Genomic DNA, 22,355 nt, shown 5'->3' with positions numbered 1-22,355 from the left:
TGGCATCTGTCCAAATACTGCTTATTTTTCACTTTCTGCTATATGTCTATCTGCTGCCAACTGAGGTAGTTGTCACTTTAGGACAGTTTAAAGCTGTGGGAAACACCGGCAGAAAAAAATCAACTGGTCACCTGGAGGGGAATCTCAGAACTGACATTTTGGAAGTCTGTAATGGAGTCCAGAACCTTTCAACATGATCTGTTAATGGCTGGTCTGAAGGAGTCATTACAGCTTTTTAAAAAATCATCTGCCTTCTCCATGATCATGGTTAAGCCAGTCAGTCCAATGCTGTGCTCCTGCCATCAGTGTCTATCTTCCTGAATAAAGTAATTATAGCTTTTTCCAAGGTACGAGGGTCACAAAGACAGAACCAAGCGAATGACAGAGACTTGGGAATTTGCTCCCTCATAAATGGCAATGCTTGTTTATAAGGGTACTTTGCAATGGCAAAAGAAAGTGAAACCAATGCCACTGTAATAAAAGGCAGCATGAACCTCTGGTCAGAAATGGAATTGCAAATAAGTACAATAAGTTCATAGAAAAGTGCATCTGCTCCTGATGGCTGAACAGGCACCCAGAGGCATAAGGATTATCTGGAGGTCTATCTCCTGACAATGCAAACTGCGGCAGCCACATAGCTACAATGTGTATATTGTATCAAGAACCTTCACAGATAGTTTTAGGCTCACAAATTAGCCAGACTTCCGGTGGGGAGGGATACAGGTGGTACGGAAAGGCTGAAAAGAATAGGTAGAATGGGTAGACAAAGGAAGGCAAGGGAAAAGGAGATAGTTTCTTGATCCCACAGCAATTCAAAGATATGTGACCCACTGACAGGAAAAATGGAGAACCTTAAAAAGCATTTAAATTCCCTAAATAAGATCACTCCTCCTAATCAGCAGAAACAATGCTATTATAAACCAAAGGGAAGAGAATATAAGAAATGAAACATGTATATACTTAATGAAACATGTATATACTTAAATGTATATACTTGTATATATAAACATGTATATACTGAAATGTATATACTTCAGAGGTGACGGAATAGACACTTCCTGAAAGGGCAAATGGGGCAACGAGGACTTAGAAGGGAAGAATGCAAACCTATTTTTAAAATAGAATTGAAAGTTAAATATAATAAAAACCCCAACAGACCTCATCTACAGAAAGGCCTGCAGGCAGGACTTAGAATATCATAGGTGTGAGAACTAATCCAAAGCTCAGCACAACACTCCTCGGGCTTTAATGGATAATCCATATTAATAAATACGTAGGGGCCTACTGGGCTGGTCACTCTGGAGCACTTGCTGGCTCTGGAACGAGTTTGTCACATTTTTTTAAAATGTATTCACTTAAAAAACAAGACAGACAAATAATAATCTATTTTCCTCTTAAAACAGTTGAAACAAGGATTATGCTAAAGTCACTGAAATAAAAGCAGAAGTAAAAGAGGCTCAGATTTGTGGATTTGTCTCTGAAAGATGCAGCCTATAGTCTGAAAGCATTACTTCACATATAACAGTTATCACTTCTGAGTTTGAAATGCCACAACTGAATCAACTTTCAAAGAGGAGCTGGAATGCCATGCTAGCTGTGGCAATCCAGTTTCTTCGGAAATATAAAGGTGGGCCAAGAACTTAACCAATGGGACGTGTTGGGAAGCAGTCACTACTTTATCCACTCTGCTTCCTCGGGACCCCAGAGACCACCAAGACCATTTCCAGAGGGAGGTCTACTCAGGCCTCTAATTTCAGCGGGAGAATTTCAGCACTATCTCACTCAACTTCCAAGATTTGAGAAGCAATTGTGCAACACATGCAACCTGGACCATTGAGGTACCAAGCCAATCCACATAAAAATAACTGACGACCACCTAAGTCAAGAAGCTGTTCTGTTGTGTGATGGGGGGGTACCGAGAATCTAAGTCCTCCTCTTCAGAGGATGTTTCTTCATAGAGTTCATCCTGGGCAATAATGCTCTCTAACCCATATTCCTGCTCATGGACAGAAACCTCATTGGGTGTGAGGTGGAAAGATCCTTCCACAAAGTCAGCAAATCTGAAAAACAGAAGATAATACTCATTAGGAACCTGCCTTCTGTCCTGTTTTCTTTCAAAATAAGAGCAAACTGAAACCCTTGGTATGCTCTCAGCTCAAATTATATTGAGTCTAGCCAACACCCTTATCCTTACTCTGGCAGGTAAGTAGACTAAAGCAAGAAATAAGAAGAAAAGGAAAGCTGGGATCATAGGCCAACATCTCCTGCAACCCCATCCTGCTTAATAAGCACTTTTAGTTATGGAAGTTTAGTTACCCTTTTTAGTTATGGAAGTGCTAAAGTTCCTTTAGTCATTCGTAATCCTGATAAGATTAAGGGGCATTACACATTTATTTGTGTTTATGGCCCTATAAACTTTATGCCATCAGGATTCCAAATTGAAGCTTCACATGTTTCCAAATAAAAAGGATCCCCTCTCCTAAAAAAAAAAAATTAAAAAAAAAAACACTCAAGAGAGCAGTGCAAAACTATCAAAGGGGAAACTTAATATGGTACTAAAGTCTTCTCATCTCAATGCTAAAATCAAAGCTAGAGTAAATAGTTCTTTGAGGAATCAGAAAACAGGCTACTGCTTAACATGTGATATGAGTACCTTTCTCTTGACTACTCCTAGATGAACAAGGAAAACAAAGCCACAAATACAAAATGATTACAGAAGCATAATCTCTGTTAAAACTGAAGGTCACAAGCACCCTGACAGACACTTGGCACTTCTGGCAAAGAGTTTATTTACCTTTTTGGAGACTGGATTCGAGAAACAGTCTTCCAAGCCGGGCAGTCTGGACTGTTGCAGTATTCTCTAAGCTTCTCTAAAGCCTTTCGGGTCTCTACCTCTCCTTGTATCCGATATTCTTCTTCTGTCAGAAGACGAGGGGGGACAGTCTTTTCTGTTGCATTACACATCTTTCTGTGCTCACCAAAATAACATCATGAATGATTAATCAGTAATCTACATCCACCCTTACGTCTAACTCCCTTCAGTGGGTCAAGCATACAGCAGAGACCCTGAGCATTAAGAGTCACTGCTCCCACCTTTCTTCTACAGACATCTTTAGTTATAATGTACCCTTGACATGTTAGACTATGAGTGACAAGTCAGAGTCGTCAATATTATTCAGTAATGTGAACAAATTCACTTATTTTCCAATAAGTGACAGACAAAATATTTATTTCCCAATAAATGGAAAAACCACAAGAAATGATGGCATAAGACTGTGGTTCATTAACTTGGTTCCCCCCGAACTGAAGGCATTACTTTGACTATCTGTAATAGAAAGAACATTGATAACCTCAGAACCTATGACCATTCCACAGTCACCATACAAAGTGACAACATGCTTTGAATTACATCTTAAACTAAGAATAGGACTCCCAGGGGGCTTCCCTGGTTGCGCAGTGGTTGAGAATCCGCCTGCCAGTGGAGGGGACACGGGTTCGAGCCCTGGCCTGGGAGGATCCCACGTGCCGTGGAGCAACTAGGCCCGTGAGCCACAACTACTGAGCCTGCGCGTCTGGAGCCTGTGCTCCACAACAAGAGAGGCCGCGATAGTGAGAGGCCTGCGCACCGCGATGAAGCGTAGCCCCTGCTCGCCACAACTAGAGAAAGCCCTCGCACAGAAACGAAGACCCAACACAGCCAAAAATAAATTTAAAAAAAAAAAAAAAAAAGAATAGGACTCCCAGAGCAACCTGAGAGCCAGTGTGAAATAATCTGAAACCAGGTGACCTGAGGCATGCGGTATAAAAGTGATATACTTTGCATCACCTAGTGGTAACAAGAACACATGACACTTTACTAGATGTTTTTATTTTATATATAAAATAACCAGAATTTATAAATTCTATAAAAATGCCTACAGAGAATCTAAAAAGAAAGACTTGAAGGAAATAAAAGTGAAGCATAATACCATAAATTTGCATTAACAAAGAGGCTCCCAGGTCAACACCTCTGTCTCCTTTTGCAGCAACTGCATCCCACATTGCATGTTTCAGTACAAAGTTACACTGCCTTTCAGTCACCTGTAGGTGATGTACAGCCAGTGAATAGGGTACTCCACGCTCTTAGTACACAGTGCAGTGATGATAATGGCAAGGGCAATGTGTGGTATCTGGATACTGGAATACATGAAACATAAGCCCATCAGCTGCAAGGTCCAAGTCAGCAGGTTGATACTTCGTTCATTCTCCAAGGGCCCATACTTGTAACAGACTGCAAAACTCATGAATCCAACTGCAAGGACATAGCCTATGAGAAGAGTTATCAGAAGACATTCTTTTTAATCTACAGTTGGTAAAAATAATCTGTGTGGGGAGCAGCAGTAAATTCACTATGTAGCACCTAATGAACCAGGGAAATAGGTAAGATCTTTACTCAATTATTCACACTTTTTTCATTATTCATATATATTAATCTCTTTAAGCTTCTATCCTTTCTACTATCCTAAATTTATTTAATTCTCAAATGGAGAATTAAACCTACATGTTGAACAACTCTAAAATAGTCTGTTTAAAAAACCTAATATATGAAAATCCAGATTAATCTGCTCTCAAAGGATAGATTAAGAGTTACTATCTTTATAACCAAAAGATTCTCGCTTTATAGATAAGGTTCACTGTAGAGTCCTTTACTTCTTAAGGTCCTCAAGTGTATTTAAAATATGATTATATTCATAAAGTCAATTTATGGCTTTTCAGAAAGATGCCTATTGTGTAAACAGAGACGTATTTATAAACACCAAGAAATTAAAGTCTTCTCCCTAGCAGCATCATTTTAATTTAAGAGAAGGTCACAACTGTATAGAGGGGTTAGAAATAAGTAAAGAACTATGATTCTTACAAGTTAACAAAATGGCATAGACTATTAAACTCCTGTAAGCAGTAAGCAAGCAACATCTTTTCATGATCAAATTAACTAAAACAGCCTATAAACATATAAAAAGTAAAGCAAAACCAACAACACTTACTTAAAAGATACTGCCAGTAACATCTCCAGATCTCTTGTAAATTTTTAAAAACTAGCTGAATGAGGTACAGAGAAAAGGACCAGCCTCCTACCAGGATGATGTAAATGGGACTTTTCTAAGAAAGAGTAGAAGTGAAAGCAAAAAGTTACAATGGGCTTTCCATACATAAAAGAAACAAAATAGAACTGTGATTTAAAAAAAAAAAAAAATTCAACCTACTAAAAATGCACAAAACACATCTCTTAAAAAGATGTCCTTTATATTTTAAATGGTACAGTCTGCAAAGAAAACTGGGAAAATGAGATGCTAAATAACTTAAAAGCCTGGCTATATAATCTATGTAATTAACAAACAGGAAGAAGACTTTAATCACCCCCACTGTATACAGGATTTCAAATAAAAAGGGAGAGATTGTATGTAATGAGGCTGCAAGTTTCATCATGGAAAGTACCTTTCTGAATCAAGGAAAGAGTAGGACATTTACTTATCAGCCATCAATGCAAATTTTCAGTGCTGTAAGATTATCCAAAAACAATCCTTCAACTATCCAAGCTCATCCTAACTGCATGTGAGGATTCTGCTTCTTACCTTGGGCATAAACTTGGACAGCATAAAAATGATGATTAGTAAAGAGGTCACAATTCCCACACTCATCCCAGTGGAATAGTAGAAGATTTGACTTCTGCAGAGATAAAATTCATTTCATGACTACGTGTGTATTCATATATGGCACTGTTCAAACTAGACAACTAACCCAGCCAAAAGATAGAAAAAAGGTACATGGTGAGAGCAGGTATTTGCCCAACACTTCAGATGAGAAAACTGAAGAGACTAGTACAATGTAGTTGCTGCCAGATTATGAAGATTAGTATCAATAAGGGCCCCTCAAATATATCCCAGTAATAAACCTCTGCTTAGTCTCCCGCTCCCATCCCCAGTACCTCTCCCCAGGCAATTTCTAATGGGAATCTTTCTTCTGGGAACTGCACAGCTTCTCTAGGGAGAAGGAAGAGCCCCAGTAGACACTGGAAACTAGAACTGAACTGATTACCCAGAAGGATAAACCAAACACAGGGCACAGAACAGAGAGCTCCTCTTCCTCTTCTAGGTTCTTTCTACCAGATATCCGTCGCTCACTTTGAGTTTCTCTCAGGATCCACAAAATAAGGAACAACTTCCACCAACCTTGCTCCAGTTGAACTTCAATTGGTAAGCTTTCATTCACTATTCCACAAATATTCTCCTTGTGTTCAAAGTTAATGTTAATTCTACCTTTGTTCAATGTTTGTTATCTATATGTTTTCTTTATATTTGTACATGTCTGTTTCATCTAGCTAGTAGGTTCCTAAAGGCAGGAAATGAGTAAGTGGTTGATATTTGTTTCTTTACTTCTGAACAGCATGAAACTCATCAACACACAGCCCTGTAAAAATGAGGGCTAAACATTTCTAACGGTGGAAAGGGTGGTGCTGTATTGGCTAAATCCCACACATGATGGGTAACCTAATGGGGGAATTTCATTATTACCAATCTTATTAATACAAGAAAATAATTATAACACATATTATTTTTTTAAATTATTGAAGCAGGCAATGGCCTAGCCATCCATAAAGGTCCTAGAAAAGGGAATGGCAGCACTTCAAGTCTTTATGATAAAAGTCAAGCAGGGTTGGACTTCCCTGGTGGCGCAGTGGTTAAGAATCTGCCTGCAAATGCAGGGGACATGGGTTTGAGCCCTGGTCTGGGAAGATCCCACATGCCACAGAGCAACTAAGCCTGTGCGCCACAACTACTGAGCCTGTGCTCTAGAGCCCGCGAGCCATGACTACTGAGCCCATGTGCCACAACTACTGAAGCCCACACGCCTAGAGCCCGTGCTCCGCAACAAGAGAAGCCACCACAGTGAGAAGCCCGCGCACTGCAACGAAGAGTAGCCCCCACTCGCCGCAACTAGAGAAAGCCCGTGCGCAGCAATGAAGACTCAACGCAGCCAAGAATGAATAAAAAAAAAAGTCAAGCAGGGTAGGTCTGAGCCTCCTCATTCTGCCCGCTAGCCTTGGAACCTACCTGCTCAGCAAGTCACCACAAAAAAATAGAATAAGTCCAAGGAGAAAAATGAGGAAGAGTTTGGGGTCAAATCCTGAAATAAATAAAAGACTTCTGCTTAATATGGGAACAAAACAATTTAAGACATTACAGAATAAAAGACAATGTTGGCATCATTGGTCAGCTAATAAAATATATGCAAACAGCCCACTTAAACAGCATTTTAAATTCCACACAAAGCCTGGGCACCCTTCCAAAGAGAAAGTATAATTAGGTCTCTGTCTAACCTGTACTTCCCTCAAGAGTTTATTTTTATTTTGGCTACTAAGCTAAGGCTAAAAGAAGCTAAGCTTTGCTTTTGATGGAGTCATAGTGCCATCAGCGCTTCATGCAGTCGCCCACAAGGGGTCTCCACCACTCTGGTTTTCGGGCCTTAAGTCACACACGCTCGGATTCAGATCAGCCCAGAACTTGGGGTCAGGACCCTCTGCTGTTCTCTAACTGTTGGTCTCTGCTTGACCAACACCACCACCTACTTCTCTTCGCTACACAAGCACTGTGTTGGAAAAGCCTATACTCAAAACACATCTCACCCAGGACCAGGGGGCCCAAGCATAGACCCCTTACTGGCATACCAGACACTCCCACAGCTTTCACATTCAAGAGCTCTTGAGTCTAGGGGAAGTCCACAAACAGAAGAGTGAGAGGGATCAGTAAATGCAAAAGGAACACCAAAAAACAGGCTGATCCTGTTCAACCAAAGAACTGTGGAACCCTAGGACAGTTGGAAGGGCACAATGTATTTCGTAGCAAAACCCAGGAACATTTCTACTACTTAAAACATTACTCTCCTAAGACAGTAGTTACCAAGGAGAGACCAAAAGTCACAGAGAATCCAAGAGGATAATGGTCCACCTCTTCTGTGAAGCTTTCTCAGACACATTCAGAGAAGGGAAAACTCCCAATTAGACTGAATAAGCCTGAAACTGCAGTGATCTTCATATTTATTTATGGTTCCACATATATTCTTTTGTTTGTGAGGTATTCAGTTCTACCCTTCTTTAGTTTTTATTGTTAACCATTCATGTCTTCAAATGTAGACCTGTACATTTCAAGACATCTATCTTTGTCTATAAGTGCCCAGAAGACAAGGAATACATCTATCTTACTCTGAAGAATACTAGGCATATCAGCTCAGAGCCATTGGAAGTATTAGAAATACAAGTCTTCACAATTCCAGGTAAGGAAGTACTCAGAATGACTTATGGTAAAGTCTCAAATCTAGGCTTAAAGGGTTTTATGAGGGGTGGAGGCTCTCTGAACTGTTTGGAGCAGTGGTATATTCAGGTTATAATCAGAACCAAAATGGAGCTGTCTTGGGCTGACTTTTCTCACTAATTACATCCTCGAAAGCTCAGTCCCTTCTCACCAGAGAATCCATCAGAAAAACAGAGGTAAGACTTACTCCGGGTCACAGTGACACTGTACTTGGTGTCTTCCTCTATAATCTCAACTTTGAGGCAGGTTTTTGTGCTGTATAGACCCACGTTAACATAGGTGTCATTCAATTTCTCTTTTAAAAAGGAGGAAAAAAAGTTCCAGATACTAAACTGCTCTAGCTCCTTCAGTTTCTCCTCATTCTCCACCTGGGTGACTCGGACCAGTTTGGAACTATTTACCCGAATCTGTAACACAAGTAAAATCAGGATGAGAAAGAAGAAAGTAGGAATTTAAAATTTTCACAAATATAATTACAAAAAAAAAAACCCTTTAGAGTAAATAACTAAATCAATAATGGCACCAGCTTTCCACAGGCTTATGAGAAATACAGAGATACAGCAGCTAAAAGATAACTGGGCAAATAACACTGTACATGGTACAGAGAGGCAGCTGTTAGAATGTTTTATTGTTAACATGATCTGAATCTAGTATTAGGCCAGAACATAGGGGGAAAAAAAAGACTTCCAAGCTGAAAGAGTTACCAATACAGCTATTTATGAGAGATCATGCAAAGCAAGGGTCTAGAATATTAAGAAAACTGCCAGGCATAAACAGCACCAAAAATGTTTCCCATAATGACAAGCTGAAAAGTTCAACCCTTTGTCACAAATCACTGATTATGGGTAAATGTTGGTTATAATGTGCTCCAGATGGAATATGATCTTTATATCAGACAATGAAAAAAGAGAATTTTTTTTAAAAACCCACGAGCCCACCTTATGTTTTTGATGTGAACAAATCCCTTATCAGTAACTATGCTTATAGCAGCAGAAACATTTCCAAGGACTCATTTTGTTCAATCATTACAGCCAGACACTCTGGCTCAACAGTGTTATGAAATAAATGAGACCAAAGTCATTCTATCAAGGGGAAACTTCAGCTCAGGGCATTTATGCAACACCTTGTGTAGAATCAAAATAGAATAGGAGCAGCAAGGCGAGAGTTTACATCCTGATAGGCACGCAACAGTTTCCAGCCCAAAGAAGGCCTAAGACCTTTAAAAAGAAAGAGAGGTCTATATGTGTGTGTCTGTGTCTCTGTGAGTGTAAAAGGAGTGAGGGGAAGAGAAGGAAGTACTCTCTTGGGGAAAAGGAGGAAGGAAGTTTATTTCAGGCCACTTAAAGAAACAGAGAGAGAAACACAAAATAGGCATAAATGCTTTACTGATGAAAACACTGATGAGATTAAGAATAATCATAATCTTATCAAGGTTGTTAATTTTACACACACACACACACACACACACACACACACATATATATTTTTTAACTGCATGTGAGAAGGGAAGAAAGTGTCAATGTACTCACTAATCACAGACAGACAGATATTCACAGAAACTGCCCCTGCCAGGAGCCTCCAAATCATTACCTGTATCTGTGTCCATATATCATGCCACTTCGGGATAAGCACATTTTTATAACAGGATTGTTGACTGGTATTCATATAATAAACTTTGGATTCCTGAAGCATGACCACGTTTAAATCAATTCCGGCTTTATGCAAAGAAAGAAAATAATTAAGTATAATAACAGAACAAGCTAGTAACTATAACTCATTTCATAAAAAGAATTAAACTGACCACTTTCTTAAAGCTGGGGTTAAAAATATCAGCGACTAAGACACAAAGAAGAAAACTGAGATGAGAGAAGAAATAAGGCAGTCTTATTCCTGCCAAATGTAATTAGTTAAATATTACAAATAGTCACTAATCCAGGATAAGTAATAATAAAAGCCACTATTACGTGTTTATTAAGACAGACAGTATGTTGTCTGTCTCATTTAACCCTCCCAGCAATGCTGTGAGGTTGGCACTCTCATAACCCCCATTTTACAAATGAGGAAACTGATGCTTAGGAAAGATTAAGTAATTTGTCCAAAGTCACACAGCTAGTAAACAGCTAAACTGACATTCACACCCAGGTCCTGTTTCTCTTATAAAGGCATAGCTAAAGTAACCCCATCTGGTGACTTTCTCTATCCATATCCTGAGTAGGATGAACAGAATTAGCAACACTTTTTGTATTTAGAGTACTTTAAGCAGATACTAAAAGACTGCAAAGTTGCCTTTTTCCAGCTGTTTTGTTTCATTCAAGTTTTAAGAGCAGCCAATGAACATATGCAGTCCCTCTGATTTTACCAAAACAGATCTCCCCTGAGGAATTTATATTCAATCTCAGCTAATTTAAGGTTTACAAGTGACCATTATCATATCTTCCCACCCAAGTTTGCACAAGTTACCTTCTTCACCACAAAACATTTCAATATCTTCTTCCTTGCTCTACACTGTACTTACCAACTCATTTAGTGCTACTCTCAGGGGAAATTTAGTTAACTCTTTGGTTCTTAGTATAAAGGTGGGTAGATTTAAATAAACAAAACACCCCAAAACACAAAAACCTCAAACAAACCTTACAAAGCCAAAGTTACACACACAAAAAAGGTAATGACACCCATCAGTTCAAAATGGTTTTAGAGTGAAGCGCAGACTAATTTTGAAGTTAAATTCGGTCTTAAACCTAAATATTGGGCTTCCCTGGTGGCGCAGTGGTTGAGAGCCCGCCTGCCGATGCAGGGGACGCGGGTTCGTGCCCCGGTCCGGGAAGATCCCACATGCCGCGGAGCAGCTGGGCCCATGAGCCATGGCCGCTGAGCCTGCGCGTCCGGAGCTTGTGCTCCGCAACGGGAGAGGCCACAACAGTGAGAGGCCCGCGTACAGCAAAACAAACAAAAAAACAAAAAAAACAAACAAACCTTAATATTAAGAACGAAAACTAAAAAACTCTTAGAAGAAGAAAACAGGTGTGTAAACCTTTGTGACCTTGGATTTGACAATGGTTTCAAAAATTTTAAACTTTTGTGTTTCAATGGCCACTATCAAGAAAGTGAAAAGATGACCCACAAAGTGGGAGGAAATACTTGCAAATCATATATCTGATAAGGGTCTAATATCCAGAATATATAAAGAACTACTACAATTCAACAATAAAAAGAGAAATAACCCAATGTTTAGAATGCATAAAGGATTTGAATAGACATTTCTCCAAAGAAGATACACAAATGGCCAATAAGCACAATGAAAAGAGATTCAACATCATTAGCTATTATGGAAATGCAAGTCAAAACCACAATGAAATACCACTTCACATTCATTAGGATGGCTCTAATCAAAAAGAGGACAATAACCACGTGTTGGCAAGGATGTGCAGAAACTGGAACCCTCACACATTGCTGGTGGGAATGTAAAATGGTACAGTCTCTCTGGAAAACAGCTTGGCAGTTCCTCAAAAACTAAAACACAATTATTACATGACACAGCAATTCCACTCCTATGTATACACCCAAGAGAAGTGAAAACATGTTCACACCGAAACCTGTACACAAATGTTCACTGCAGCAATATCCATAATAACCAAAAAGTGGAAACACCCCAAATGTCCATCAGCTGATCAACGGATAAGCAAAATGCAGTATTATTGATACAATGGAATATTATTCAGCCATAAAAGTACTGATACATACTACAACATGAACCTTAAAAACTTTTTGTTGAATGAAAGCCAGTCAAGAAAAAGTCCACATATTAAATGATTCCATTTATATAAATATCCAGAATAAGCAAAGGCGCAGAAAGTAGATTAGTGGTCGTCAGGGGCTAGGAGGAGAAGGGAATGGGGAGAGACCTTTAAGGGGTATGGGGCCTCATTTTGGAGTAATAAAAATATTCTGGGGATGCCTGGTGCTGCAGTAGTTAAGAATCCGCCTGCCAATGCAGGGGACACAGGTTCGAGCCCTGGTCCTGGAAGATCCCACATGCCGTGGAGCAACTAAGCCCGTGTGCCACAACTACTGAGCCTGTGCTCTAGAGCCCACGAGCCACAACTGCTGAGCCCGCGTGCCACAACTACCGAAGCCTGCGCACCTAGAGCCCATGCTCCGCAACGAGAAGCCTCCACAATAAGCCCTCGCACCGCAACAGAGAGTAGCCCCCACTCGCAGCAACTAGAGAAAGTCCACGCACAGCAACGGAAGACCCAACACAGCCAATAAATAAATAAATAAAATCTATTAAAAAAAATTCTGTAATTAGTCAGTGGTGATGGTTGCACAATACTGTGAATACAGCTGCCCCATGAACAACCATGGTTAGGGATGCCACCTCTCTGCTCAGTCAAAAATCAGCGTATAACTTTAGTTAGCCCTCTAGATCCACAGTTCCGCATCTGTGGATTCAACCAACCAAAGATCAGGTAGTACTATAGTATGTATTTATTGAAAATAAAAATCCACGTATAAGTGGACCCACGCAATTCAAATCTGTGTTGTTCAAGGATCAACTGTATACGGAAGACCAATGAAAGGGTGGATTTTATGGTATGTGAATTATATCTCAATATTTTAAAATTCAGTCTTGATATTGCAGGGGAGGAAAAGTTTTCCTTGACCGTCTTGGGTCCCTGGCTGGGTCCCAAAATTAAACTGACAAAGACATATTAACAGGAGAAAATCATACAAATTTATTTCATATCTTTTATGTGACATGAAAACCTCTAAGGAAATAAAGACCCAAAGAAACAGACCCACGTACTTTTATGCTAGGTTTGACGAAAAGTGGACATTTGCAGAGGAACGATAGGTTAAGTATGAGGTAAGTGTAGTAAAGTGGGGGAAACTGAGCAAGGCCTGTTTATTAGGATTCTTCTTCATGCCCCTTTGTCTTCGAAGACAAGGATGCTCCTTTCCTCCAGGTATAGGGAGGACACCTCTCACATGAGGATTTCATGGCCTATTTCAAGGAAGGAGGGCAAAGTGCGGGAGGTCAGAGTGACTTTTCGGCTTTGCTGTTTTCTCAAACTCCCTCAGCTTAAAATATTCAATATGCCAAGGTGCCATATTTTGGAGTAGTATGTCCTGAACCTCATCTATCAATCTCTCACTAGGGTTTAATTCAATAGTAATTTGGATTTCCTCCAAGCCTATTTTTCATAAAATGAAACCCTTTCAAAATCCTATTGACATTTGTTTCACTAGCAAGCCCAAATATACTGAAAGAACACCCACTCACAAATATGGATCAAGAGTTTATTTTCTTCTGGAGACTGTAAGAGAGTAAGATTATGTAAAGCTTAAAACTGTGTATTTACAAATAAATTTTAAAAAACCTAAGAGTCACACTTTATTAACTCCTTTCTCCCACAGCACCAAGTAATATAACACAACATCTCTTTAAGCCCATTATTATTTTCAAGAGGGTAGTAAGATACAAATAATATGTCAATAGCACAGGAGATTTGAAAAATTTAATGCCAAGAAAAGACATCAGTATTTTTAAACCAATTTTAAAATTCTTCAATGTCATTTTCCTAAAGGAATAAAACTTTTATAAAAAGCAACATTTTGGGGGTAATTCCCTGGCGGTCCAGTGGTTAGGACTCCCGTGCTTCCACTGTAGGGGGCGCAGGTTCTATCCCTGGTCAGGGAACTAAGATCCCACGGACAAATAAATAAATAATTTAACAAGCAACATCTTCTTAAACCTTCCTTTACCCAAGTTCCACACCATTCAAAGGAAAGCACTGTAAATAAACAAACAAACCTCTCTAACACCAATCTCCTACAGAAATCAGCACCTTGGCCAGCCATATCTTTGGAAATTCATTGAGAGGGAAAACACACCAAATCAGCCTAAGGGGATAATCTGTGCAAACAATCACCACTCCAGCTATAGCTTAAATTATTAGAAAAACATAGAACTACACCAATTACCTTCAATATATACAAGCTGTCAAAATGCTCATGTTACAATCTTGTGCTTCCCATAGCAAAAGGACATACACAACACTTTCCTTCCCCTCCCCAAAGTGAGTTAGCCAGCATGTTAAAAAGCACAATAAATTAAACATTTAAAAAATGCCTTCTGAGCCCAAAGATCTAGTTCTTCTTGGAAAATGCCTCCTTGGAATTTAGTGAATCACAACTTGCTTATTGTATTTACCCATAAACCAGCTACTTAAAAGTTAGTAACTTCGTATTTACTTATATTCATCAATCAACAACACTGATCATTTAACATCTACTGGTAGAAGGTAATGAAAATGATTCATAGTATGTGAGGACCAGAAAAGACCCTAAAAATTTATGAAAAACCACCTCTTCTAATTCTTAAATAGCCTCTATTCATTTCTGTCAAGAGGTAATCCAGTTCATACTTAAAAGCATCTTAAAATGCTCCTTAAAAACTAGCATCTTAAATTAGTGGGCTTAGCAAAGGATTATTCAATGTGATGCTGGTACAACTGACTGGTTATTTGGAAAATAAAATCTATCTAGATACTCACCTCACACCAAATACTAACATTAACCGCTGATTAAAAAGTAAAATGAAAAATAATTAAATTGTACCACAAAATATACATATACAAAAATTTAATTTTGGAGGAATCTTCAAGTACAAAAGCAATGGAAATAAATCTAAAGAATAAAATCAAGTGATCACATAAAAAATATAAATCTTCTATTTAAAAAGATAAAGGGGGCAAATTAAAGTTCTGTAATAAATAGATTATAAAAATATACATCCTTAAAATATTAAAAAGTTCATCAACTGATTTTAAAAGTACACAAACATCCCAATAAACAGTAATCACAATAAATAGGCCAAGAGCAAAGGACACACTCTCCAAAAAATGTAAACTCTAAACAGAAAATTAAATAACTAATTAATATTTGAAAGATGCTTCCTCACAAATAATGCAAGAAATGCAAAGTAAATTAAGATGCCACTTTCAATCTATCAAATTAGCAAAGGTGTTTCTGTCTGGAATATCCAATGCTGGCAAGGGAATGGGTCACAAGCAAATATAGCTGATAATTGTATAAACCGGCACACCTTTTCAGAAAAATATTTTAGCAAGATGTTTCAAGGGTCTTAAATATATTTTCACTTTTGATTGAATAAATCCATTTCTGAGAATCTATCCTAAAAAAAAAAAATCTGTCCACAGGATGAAACTAAAAATAACATTTATGAAGAATTTTAAATGACATAGGAAAATGTTTATGCTACAAAACCATATGAGAAAACTATCTCTGGCAGCAACTGGTGGCCTCCAGGGAAGAGAACTGAAGTGCTGACAAGTTTATGAATATATTATCAATTCAAAAAAAAATTTTAATTAAAAACATGTGGAAACAGACCAGAAGAAAGCGTGCTTTAACGGACTGCCTCTGAATGGAATAAACAGTAAGTGATTTTTCTACTTCCTTATACTTAATTGTACTTGCCAAATGGTCTAAAAGAACTCCCTGCCTTTTGAAGTACTCCATTCTCTCTTTAGGTAGATCCCACTTTTAGAAAGTTCTACTCTATTACATGATTGTCTCCTTGTAGCTGCCACCTACATGATCTATTAGGCCACAAAGAACACGTATCCCAAGTTTACCCTTCTCCAAGCCAAAAAGTCCCCATTCCTCTCCTTATTAAAGAAACTTTGAGCCTGCTGATAGAGCACGGACTACGTGGGAGCATTTTGATATAAATATTCTCTTTCATTTCCACAATACACAGCCTCTAAGGTTAAACATCTGGTCAAAGTTCATTCAGATCATATGTAGCCCTTCAAATGTTACTCTGGGCCCTGCCCCTGGAAAAGTACCTTCTTGGTTACCTATTCCCCTCTCCCTATAAAAACCGTTTCAGAAGGACGCTGCAGTTTGAAACTAGTTCTATGGATCCTGAGATAACCTTAAAGCTGCAGCTAAGGATAATCATAAGTGACAGCAAGAGATAGGCAGCAAACGACGGAAAGGTGAGAGAGCATATGTGTTTACAAGATACGATTCTCCTTAGCCCCATGAGTCTCTACTCCCTCCAGTGGAAGCTTGGAAACATCGCTTATCTTTCTGTTGTGCACTTAACAAGGGTAGAAGGAGGTTTTTTTTTACAAACACAGTCTAGGTTTTCTGAATTAGAGCGTTAAAGGAAAACAATTTCATCCCAGTCCAGAGCCAATTATGCAGTAGCAGGCATCAAGAAAGTCTGCTTGAGGAATGAATAAATTTCCAAAAGAAAACTACTCGATACTGACTAGCGTTTTTGGAAACGGGAATTTAACGGCTCCAGGTCGGTTCTATAGGGCCGGTTGGAGCCAGGATCTTACAAAGGCGTAAGATACTGAAAGAGCTCACTGCATTTCAGTGAACTATAATTATCTGTTCAGCCACCCATGCCGAGTCCTGACAGCATACGCTCAGGTGTTGCTAATTTTCTGAATGAACGGTATGCTCCCTTCCCAGTGGCAGCTCTGCCTGTCCATTCGGTCCTCGGGTCACCTTCCTTTGAACAACAACAAAAAAAAAAAATCGAGGAGGCCCATGCAGCAGGATGCAGCCCCCAGGACCGCTTCTCATCCAATGCAGGCCTCCCCGTCTCCGCCAAAAAGGCTTCAAGCTCCTCCCCACTCTGGGTAGCTCCCGCAGGCCACCCCAGGGCCCTGGTCCCTCAGTGCCGGCGCCCGTTCGCCAAGGATGAAGCTTCTTCCTTCGCACCACGCCCGCGCCCGTCAGAATAACGGCCCACGCCCTGGGGACGCTCCCCACTTTTCTAAATATAACCCCTCGGTACCCGCTCCCTCGGCTGCTGCTGCCGGGCGGTACCTGAGCCGCAGACCAAGCAGCCGGAGAGGACCAGGAGCAGTCGCACTGCACCACCGCCCCCGGCCCCCCAGCTCCAGGGCCCGGCACCAACTGCAGATAAGACCGCCACTTTCATTCCTCCCGCCATGGTCTCCTCACGCCACCTCCTCCTCACGTGCCCCTCCCCAGCAACTAACCCGGAACTGGCAGGGCCAGCAGCCTATCCGCTACAAGACCCGCCCCCTACCAACCAATCGGACGGGCGAGGCTTCGAGCCTTCAGTCGTTTATGGACCCTATAGTCCCGCCTCTTAGCAACTGATGCGCGAGGGCGGAAAGAAGCAGCTTTCAGCCTATTAGAAAACTGATTCTCATATTAGCAATGGCGACAGGAAGATCCCACCCCTTAACAACATGCTTCCGTCTCCAGTTTATTTACAACTGGCGCGATTGATGGTAAGCTTAACCAATAGAAAATCAAATATTTTCGGTGCGCGGGCCTCTCACTGTTGTGGCCTCTCCCATTGCGGAGCACAGGCTCCGGACGCGCAGGCTTAGTGGCCATGCCTCACGAGCCCAGCCGCTCCGCGGCACGTCATCTTCTTGGATCGGGGCACGAATCCCTATCCCCTGCATCGGCAGACGGACTCTCAACCACTGCGCCACCAGGGAAGCCCCGGAGTTAACTCTTTTTTACCAAACTTGATATTTCCATCGAAATTGGCTCAGGTTCCCTCTGTTTCCTTTCTTTCTTTTCACCACGATCTTGTCACTGTGGGAAACTTAAGACATTGTGTCCTCCAAAATCCTAAATGATTTAGAAGGGAAGTGACAGAAAGTTGTGTTGACAGTTTTATAAGGAATAAACATTAACGTTTAAAAATATGGTCATACGGGGCTTCCCTGGTGGCGCAGTGGTTGAGAATCTGCCCGCCAATGCAGGGAACACAGGTTTGAGCCCTGCTCTGGGAAGATCCCACATGCCGCGGAGCAACTAGGCCCGTGAGCCACAACTACTGAGCCTGCGCGTCTGGAGCTGTGCCCCGCAACAAGAGCGGCCGCGACAGTGAAAGGCCCTCGTACCGCGATGAAGAGTGGCCCCCGCTTGCCGCAACTAGAGAAAGCCCTTGCACAGAAACGAAGACCCAACACAGCCAAAAATAAATAAATAAACAAATAAATAAATAAAAAGCAGTTTCTTTAAAAAAAAAAGAGTAGCCCCCGCTTGCCGCAATTAGAGAAAGCCCCCGCAGCAACGAAGACCCAACACAGACAAAATAAATTAATTTTAAAATGTGGTCATAGGGTAGTTTTTGTTGGAAGCAAAATGCATGTGAATATTAAGAGAAACTTTTTTATTCCTCACAACATCCTGTGAGATAAATAGCTTCATTTATGAAGAAGCCAAGGCTAAGACAGGCAAAGGAACCTGCCTAAGATTGCATAATTCGTTGGGCTGGGCTGTGGTTCCAACCCAAGTCTTACCCCAAAGCCTGGGTTCTTTCTGTGCATCAGGCGCTTCCCATTAAATGATTTACACAGTGAGGGCCTAGCAGAATGCCTAGCACATAGCAGGTGTTCAGTAAATGTTAGTCGAAATTGAAGCATCTTATTTTTTAGAGGATCTGATAGTGGTGGTTAGGAATACTAGAGATAATGGAGGCTAGTGAGTTAAGGGGGAAGTCATGGAAGGAGGTAACTGCTGGGGAAGGTTCAAGCTTTCAAAACAAAGGATTTTTTTAAGAGTCAAAATGGGGCTGAGCCATAGGCAAGAGAAGAAATTTCATCCTCAGAAAAGTCAAGGCCACCCCTGGCTGCAGTGGTCATCCTATGTCTCTCATATACATACACCACACACTCCCCTAGCTGACCTAAAGAGGTCAGTTATCAACAAAAATTAAGCTCGTTGCTACTATGTACCCTTGATATTGTATGAAGAAAATCGTATTTCTGTGGTTTTCCTCCCCAAAACCCCTAAAACTAATCTAAGTATGAGATAAACATTAAAAAAATTCAAATAAAGAGGCAACCTAGGGAATTCCCTGGCGGTCCAGTGGTTAGGACTTGGTGCTTCCACCTTTGAGGACAGGAGTTCAATCCCTGGGTGGGGAACTAAGATCCCGCAAGCCGTGTGCGGCACGGCCAAAAAAAAGAGAGAGGCAACCTACAAAATACCTGACCAGTACGCCTCGTGGTCATCATAAACAAGGAAAATCTGAGACACTAACAGCCAAGAGGAGCCTAAGGAGACATGGAAACCAAATATAATATGGTATCATGTATGGGATCCTGGAACAGAAAAAAATTAGGTAAAAACTAAGGAAATCTGAGTAAACTATAGACTTTTAGTTAATAATAATGTATCAGGGACTTCCCTAGTGGCACAGTGGTTAAGAATCCGCTTGACAGTGCAGAGGACACAGGTTCGAGCCCTGCTCCAGGAAGATCCTACAGGCCACAGAGCAACTAAGCCCGTGCGCCAAGACTACTGAGCCTGCGCTCTAGAGCCCGTGAGCCACAACTACTGAGCCTATGTGCCACAGCTACTGAAGCCCACACGCCTAGAGCCCGTGCTCCACAAGAGAAGCCACCGCAATGAGAAGCCTGCGCACCGCAACAAAGAGTAGCCCCCACTTGCCGCAACTAGAGAAAGCCTGCACGCAGCAACAAAGACCCAATGAAGCCAAAAGTAAATAAATAAAATAAATAATTAAAAAAAAATAATAATAATGTATCAACACTGGTTCATTAAGGTGGCAAATGCACCATACTAATATATGATAATAATAGGGGAAACTGGATGTGGGGTACATAGGAACTCTCTGTACTATCTTCTCAATTTTTCTGCAAGTCTAAAACTGTTTTAAAAAATAATTTATACACCCACACACCCACCCACAGCCACACCCACACCCATACACACACTTCATTTTCCACCAGGTCCCAAATTCTCAGCATTCAGAGCTTGCTCTTTGGTTTTGAACAAAGTCCAGAGAACAGGGGAACTAATTCCAGAGGATCACTGACCACTGTTTTGTTTTGTTTTGGTTTGGTTTGGTTTTGGTTTTGGCTGTGCTGCATGGCTTGCGGGATCTTAGTTCCCCCACCGGGACTGAACCCGGGATCTGGCAGTGAAAGCACTGAGTCCTAACCACTGGACTGCCACTGGCTGTTCAAATGTGTAAACAAAGTGTACAGTAAAGAGACTGGTTGTCCATAAACACATCACACCTTATCATCCAAATGAGTTCTGTCACTTCCAGGTAGACACTCAAGAAGCTTTTAGCCTTGTTTTAATAATAAGGACACTGCTCAAAACACTTTGAGAATCATCTTCAGACTCCATAGCACACAATGCAATGATTATTCATTACCTGCAGGCGGATCTGATTTATGCAAATAGCCAAAAGAACTCAGGCTAAGACTGATGAGTAAATGGGGTGGAAAATCTGGATAGTAAATATGTTTCAGAATTTTGGATTTTAGAAATGTAATATGATACATATACAATATATAAGGCAGCAATCCTAATGGGGTCTGGGACAGCACCTCATAAACAAATTAATATTTCTGCAATAAGAGATATGAAGATCCACATTGGTATAAATGAAAGTGGGATAAATGAAACTATAAATAACCTCATGTAAGTTTAGGTGGTCTGCCACAAAATAAGTTCAGGTCAGATTAGGTTCTGTGGTCAAATGAGAAATTAAAAATTTTGGTTTTCATAACTTTCTCAATTTAGGAAAAAGACTGCAGACGGTAAATATTTGAAGATGCTCCATTCCATTCACTCAATCACCCAAGCTAGAAGCCCAAGAGTCACCCTAAACTCTTCTCTTCCCCCAACCCTTTAGCCAATCATCAAGTCCTATTGATTTTACCTGCTGACTATCCTTTGAATCTGTCCTTTCCTCTCCATCCCACGCCAGTGATTTAGTCTAGCACCTTACCATTGCTCTCTTGGACCACTTTAGTTTCCTTCAAGCTGGCCTCCTTGCTGTTTTTGCAGCCATAAAACCCTTCCTCTACACTACTCCTAAATGCATATCTGACCACATCACTCCCATGTTACCAAGTCTTTATTTTTCCATGGTATCTCCTGTGATGAAGTCCATTGCCCTTATATGACCTAAAACATAAACAAATTTTAACTACAACAGTGCTACTCAAAGTTTGTGACCAATCTGCAATGAAACAATTTCAGAAATTAAGTGTAGGCATTTAGAAACTTTGATAGGAATTTGACAGAGAAATTTTATATTTATTGAATTTAATAAAAATGAGATTTTATTTCATTTTTTCTAATAATTCACTTTTAGTGTATTTTATAGAGTAGTGGACTCTACCGTGATTGGAAATTGTTGGGGTTTTTTAAAATAAATTTTTATTTATTTATAATTTTTTTAAATTTTTGGCTGCCTTGGGTCTTTGTCGCTGCACGTGGGCTTTTCTCTAGTTGCTGCGAGCGGGGGCTACTCTTCGTTGCGGTTCCTGGGCTTCTCATGGGGTGGCTTCTCTTGTTGAGAGCACGGGCTCTAGGTGAGTGGGCTTCAGTAGTTGTGGCACTCCAGCTCAGTAGTTGTGGCTCGCGGGCTCTAGAGCGCAGGCTCAGTAGTTGTGGCGCATGAGCTTAGTTGCTCCGCGGCATGTGGGATCTTCCTGGACCAGGGATCGAACCCGTGTCCTCTGCACTGGCAGGCGGATTCCTAACCACTGTGCCACCAGGGAAGTCCCTGGAAATTGTTTTAAAAATTGGTCCTTTACTATAGTTTGAGAAGCACTGGTCTCTAATATTCTTAATGAAATGGCCTTGTACACCTCCCTGGGCTCTAGAACCTAGAACAATTTCTAGGTTCTCAAACATATCGTTTCATACTTCCACGTAAATTTAAATTCTGCTCTCTCTGATTTGACTGTCCCTTCTTCCTGGAAATCTATTTACACTTCAAATCCTAGGCTGCATCATCACCTCCTTTGGATGCCTGTTTAAACCAGTCCCTCACAACTCCAAGCAGAAGACATCACTTGCCCCCTATACTTCTATCATTGTTTGTACCCCTATTATGGCACTACATTGTAATCGTGTCTACCTCCCCCACTAGTCTATGAGTTCCTTAAAGGCAGAAGTCAGGATTATTTGTCTTTGAGAGGT

The 22,355-nt window shown here is 40.6% G+C and overlaps 1 protein-coding gene across 1 annotated transcript; it reads right to left on the bottom strand.

Moving 5' to 3' along the window:
- Positions 1 to 1,483: 1,483 nt before the first annotated feature.
- Positions 1,484 to 17,361, bottom strand: NEMP1 (nuclear envelope integral membrane protein 1). The gene is made up of 9 exons (XM_060165008.1): positions 17,223 to 17,361; positions 9,939 to 10,063; positions 8,536 to 8,755; positions 7,092 to 7,164; positions 5,613 to 5,706; positions 5,025 to 5,139; positions 4,081 to 4,306; positions 2,795 to 2,968; positions 1,484 to 2,060 (listed from the first exon to the last, which is right to left on the bottom strand). The coding sequence occupies exons 1-9, from the start codon at positions 17,347 to 17,349 to the stop codon at positions 1,877 to 1,879; spliced, it is 1,338 nt and encodes a 445-aa protein (XP_060020991.1). The 5' UTR covers positions 17,350 to 17,361; the 3' UTR covers positions 1,484 to 1,876.
- Between the last annotated feature and the right edge of the window lie 4,994 nt (positions 17,362 to 22,355).

The sequence above is a fragment of the Lagenorhynchus albirostris genome, chromosome 11 (genome assembly GCF_949774975.1).
Source record: "Lagenorhynchus albirostris chromosome 11, mLagAlb1.1, whole genome shotgun sequence".
NCBI lineage: Eukaryota > Metazoa > Chordata > Mammalia > Artiodactyla > Delphinidae > Lagenorhynchus > Lagenorhynchus albirostris.
Note: the sequence above shows the minus strand (reverse complement) of the source record. Positions and strands in the feature narration are given on the sequence as shown.

Excerpts from the sequence above, each read along its gene's own strand:
- NEMP1 (XM_060165008.1), bottom strand. The coding sequence starts at position 17,349 with ATGGCGGGAGGAATGAAAGTGGCGGTCTTATCTGCAGTTGGTGCCGGG. Across the intron at positions 10,064-17,222 it reads CTGCTTGGTCTGCGGCTCAG|CCGGAATTGATTTAAACGTG; the intron begins GTACCGCCCGGC and ends CTTTGCATAAAG. Across the intron at positions 5,140-5,612 it reads TGTCCAAGTTTATGCCCAAG|AAAAGTCCCATTTACATCAT; the intron begins GTAAGAAGCAGA and ends ACTCTTTCTTAG.